The 4605-nt window shown below is 42.1% G+C and overlaps 3 protein-coding genes across 3 annotated transcripts in view; 1 reads left to right on the top strand and 2 right to left on the bottom strand.

Moving 5' to 3' along the window:
• Window positions 1-105: 105 nt before the first annotated feature.
• Window positions 106-838, bottom strand: SARC_00888 (hypothetical protein; the record flags this gene model as incomplete). The annotated part of the gene is made up of 2 exons (XM_014305422.1): window positions 106-241; window positions 369-838. The coding sequence occupies 2 exons, from the start codon at window positions 836-838 to the stop codon at window positions 106-108; spliced, it is 606 nt and encodes a 201-aa protein (XP_014160897.1).
• Window positions 839-1488: 650 nt separating this feature from the next.
• SARC_00889 (hypothetical protein) lies at window positions 1489-3478 on the top strand. The gene is made up of 2 exons (XM_014305423.1): window positions 1489-1637; window positions 2326-3478. The coding sequence occupies exons 1-2, from the start codon at window positions 1524-1526 to the stop codon at window positions 3118-3120; spliced, it is 909 nt and encodes a 302-aa protein (XP_014160898.1). The 5' UTR covers window positions 1489-1523; the 3' UTR covers window positions 3121-3478.
• A 291-nt stretch (window positions 3479-3769) lies between these two features.
• Window positions 3770-4605, bottom strand: part of SARC_00890 (hypothetical protein) — a 1745-nt gene continuing 909 nt past the window's right edge. Inside the window, exon 2 of the mRNA XM_014305424.1 lies at window positions 3770-4278. Coding sequence (XP_014160899.1) covers window positions 4045-4278 — 234 coding nt within the window. The 3' untranslated portion in view covers window positions 3770-4044. The remainder of the gene's footprint in view (window positions 4279-4605) is intronic.

Genomic DNA, 4605 nt, shown 5'->3' on the forward strand with positions numbered 1-4605 from the left:
ATACACACACACACACACACATATATATATATATATATATATTATACATATATATATATATATATATATTAATATAATTGTAAATACAAGCAAACTATCGTAAATTTAAAGAACATCAATTCTGACGGAAACACCTTGCGACTGTGTATACTGGTCGTTTCCAAATAAACTCAGTAATAACATCATATAAGCGATATCCTCTAACATACCCGTTACTAGGTCACGGCTCTTGTACTCATCCCTGAGCTATGGAGCATGATTTATGTAACAGTCACATACTACTCCCATATTATCATGCGTATCTATAAGAGATAAATGCGTGTCTATAAGAGATAAGATAGACGCTATACACCATACACTCGACATACCCACTGCCAGGATACGGTGCCGAGGACAGTCCCTGTGCTAATGAATAAGAAGCAGGCATCTCCTCGGGTCTATGTTGCGACGTAGGACCTCCTGGGTACGGCGCCACACTACTCGCACCAAACACAGTTGAGTATGTCTGTGGTAATGCTTGTGCTGGCTGGTGTTGCTCTGTGCTTGATTGTGAGTATGTCGCAGCCAGGCTCCCACCTGCCCCGGTAGGGTACGGCGTAGTTGGTGCATTGGCATTGGGCTGGGACGGGTAAGCTGAACTGTGACTACTGTCCGCTGAAGGGTATGAGGGATACGGTGCAGTATTAGAGCGTGGCTGACCAGATGTCGGTGTGTTGTCTGTACCGGTACCGCTGTAGGTTGAAGATGGTGACGCTACGTTGGGGTAGGGAGGGTAGGGTGTATTGGTATTGGCGTTGTCGTTTCCCGGGGGCGCGGAGCCCTGGTGCTGGTCCGACATGATCGATAGGAACACGCTATCGATATAGTAAACAAACCTGTTCTGATATTGTATAGTCGGAAGTTATATACAGTTATCTATTTAAGTAAAAAACGTACATACAAGGGCTTTATATAAATACATATAAATACATATAAATAAATATCCGATTCTAATCACTTGATATTTATGGCCACTCGAGTTAAGCTCTTGAATGTGGGCTGCGCCGCCCCGCGGCGCTCACGCCTCATTAAATACGTTAAAAGTCTCAAATTACAGCATTCAGGGACAGTTCAGTATACGTTGCATGTAAACGTAGAAAGTAATTTAAACGTTACAACGTATAATTGGGTCAGTGGTTCACAGTATAAATACCTCAAAGTTGAACGTATTTAAACATAGCCTTCTGAAAATTAAACATTTTTAGTTGTTGAAAAAATAAACTGCTCACATCAAATTCCAAGAGATACTTGTGGAAAATCGTGTTTCCATTGGATAAGAAAACCCCGCTTTTCCATATTAGGTAGCTTTAAGTGACGCCAGGAACCCTGGGGGGATAATGGATAAGGGTTTTTTTAGTCATCGTCATGTGTAACATTTAAAAATTTATATATATATATATAAATATATATATATATATATATATATATGTATATAAAATTGCGTAGCGTAAACAATTAAACATTGTATTGCTTTCTGGATCATCATGCGTGTACACGTCCTAGCAGGTGCTGCGCTCTGTCTGCTAGCACGTGACTGTAGCGCATCGACGGACGCAACTACCGAATACTACAAAATGAGAAATTCTATCCACTCACAGGTATGTTTTGGTTGGTGTAGCATACTCAGTATTTCTGTTTCTCACGGCGTAGCTTACTCGATGCTTCAAGGTAAACGAATGCTATTCACCGATACTTGGGATTATTTATTTGGTTGCTTGTTTGATTTGAAGTCTCTAGTGCAAGGGTGAGCAAGTGTTAGTTTAGACCATGGAAGTTGTGACCATTCTCACAATTGTGTGTAGTTTCTGAGTAGTTATACTAAAGGTTCATACATTCGATGTAGTTCGTGGTATATATTTGTTAGCGGTAGATATCATAACAATACCGCGAGAAGAATCAAACATAAAACATCGCTGAACGAACCAACGACAGCAAGATGGTCATGTGAATTTTCCACGTTTTTAAGCTCAGTGTGCATAGGTCTATCACCAATAACGTACACCGTGAAAGCGTTTATCTCTGTCCAACGGATCCTTTGACATGTATTGAAATGGTTATTACACAAATATTTACTGGAGAAAATCTCCTGACCTTTAGTTCTTTGTCATCATAGAAGCAGAAGCGCTCTCATAGCGCACACATAAAAGTGTTGCACACTTTGCTTCTAATAGTCAAGGTGCCTGCTTAGACATATCTAGCTATTCAGCGGTTTTCCTATAGTCTGTATCATATGATATGTAGTAGCTTCCTCAGTCCAAATCGATATTGCTATTTATCATCGAGCAGTGTGCGCGTATGGACCCCACAAACAGCTCAATTTACACCGGCGGCTGTGCCGATCCCGACATGCTATACTTCCACTACAATGTAACGTCCCGGATGTTCAGTACGTACAACAACCTGTGCCTGAGCGTACAGAACGAGGTCGATATAGTACTCTGGAACGCCGATGGTGACGGGACAGAGGCAAACGCGACCAGCACGTCGACAACGGTGTCAAGTGGTAGTCAAGGTAACCAAGCCACCTCGAACGCAGAGACGAGCGCACAGACAAGTACGAATATAATCACAAGCACAGACACATCAGCAACTAGCTCTGCGGACGCGAGTGAGTTGGGTAGCGACTACCAAAGCCTTTTAAACTCCTTCAGCCGCGCAGTGGCATCGCGTCAGAGTGAGGACTCTGCCATAGCCATGGCAACGGTGACGGCTACCGAGACGAATACAACAGCTGAAGCAGCCCAAACATCTCAGGACGGGGACGGCCTGGTTTCGGGACAGGAGTCCCAGTTAATGGCTTTTGAGTGCAATTCTACGGATACGAAGCAGAAATTCGGGGTCAGCGAGGGCATTTTTGGCCAGTTACTGTCGGACTACTACCAGCTGTGTGCCGATGTCGAGCATCAGCACTACAATGCGCGAGTGATCCTATGGACGTGCAAGGACATCAACAACTACAAAGCGCCGAACCAGCAGTGGTACTCATACGGCTACGAGAGGAATGTGACTGAGCTCAATGAGACGTACTATGAGCGCGATCAGGGTGTGAACGTGCTCTGGCCAGAGGTATCGGCCGGGTAGGAGACCCATAGCTAGCTTGCTTGCTGCTTATGCAAGTACTTGATATATCAGCCTCTAGACGACGGGGTATCTCAACTTATATAAACCTAACATAATGATGTTTGCTGCAGTCATGCGGTTTGCCGGTTGGAAGGCCGATAAGGGTTGTCGGCCCTGTCCTGTTCAATGCGGGACTGGTTTCTACTGGTAAGCTATATGTGGAATGTTCACATTTCGATACCATGTCGTCGGCATTCCGACTGTACAGAATAAGGTTTTGTATAGGCTGACTCATATCGCCATAGTGTTGAGGACAGTTAAATGTTACATAAACAGAATTGCAGGTCGATCGCAAAGGCGAACGAGTGCAGCCTAACGGACTTTCGAGATTTCGTTCCCGTTGTCTGAATGAGTTCTAGTAGGCATATTTTGATATATATATATATATACATACATACATACATACATACATACATACATACATACTACATACATATATATATATATATATATATATATATACAAGAATTTTGAAAGTCTGTATACCCGGTATATATATATAATCCACAGCAAATCATTAGTACGTATAAAGAGGCAGCATAAATATTCGGCTGTATACGTTTACAAAGGTAAAGCGTTTCAAGCATGAAAGGTGTGCCAGCGATCAATACTTGAGGTGTTAGGCGATAGTCACATTAGTAGTGCATCTGATCTTGAATTTTTTACAGATAGCAACACCACCCTACACCTTCTGACTGAAACTGGTACGTCTCTCGACTCGTGTTGGTCACCGTCGAGTGCGTCGCTAATAGAGTTGAGATTGAAATTGGTGTAAATCCGTAGATATATCATTATATTCAAAATATATTTTGTTTCGCTAGTATGAATAAAGGTCACTGTGTTGTATTTCTCTCCTCTGTAACTCCCAACCACCCAAGCCTCTCATCACTCGTACTTGATCCGTTTTTCCGTCGCGCACAAGTAGAAGGACTTCTTTATCGCACCCTCCTGCGAGTGTGCGTGCAAACACCATCCAATCGGACCATACTCACAGTCCGCGCATGTCAGATACTTGACCAAGTCTTCGCTATTATCTTCTTTCACTGAGTGGGAGAAGCCCACATTCTCGAAGTCGAACATATCCGAGACTTCCCAAAATCCAGTCACCGCTTCAATAGTCTGAATTGGGTAACACATAGGAAATCAGAGCGATTAAAAATCACATTTGAAAACGGAGCATATTCAGAAACAGTACGCGCATGTGTTCTATTAATAAATTCAGTGATGAAACAATTCATTCCAATTGACACGTGCATGATCTGCTCTCGCGCAAACGCAGACGACCAATACCATTGAGGGGTAATGCATTATAAATAGAGCACAACAGCAGAAGCCGATGTGTTTTAGACAAAACAGAATTCAACTAATATATATATATATATATATATATATATATATATATATAGAACAACACACACATATATATATATATATATATTATATAAG

Source organism: Sphaeroforma arctica, assembly GCF_001186125.1.
Source record: "Sphaeroforma arctica JP610 unplaced genomic scaffold supercont1.31, whole genome shotgun sequence".
Lineage (NCBI taxonomy): Eukaryota > Ichthyosporea > Ichthyophonida > Sphaeroforma > Sphaeroforma arctica.

Coding starts and splice junctions, on each gene's coding strand:
- SARC_00889 (XM_014305423.1), top strand. CDS start 1,524: ATGCGTGTACACGTCCTAGCAGGTGCTGCGCTCTGTCTGCTAGCACGT. Junction 1,638..2,325: donor GAAATTCTATCCACTCACAG/GTATGTTTTGGT, acceptor ATCATCGAGCAG/TGTGCGCGTATGGACCCCAC.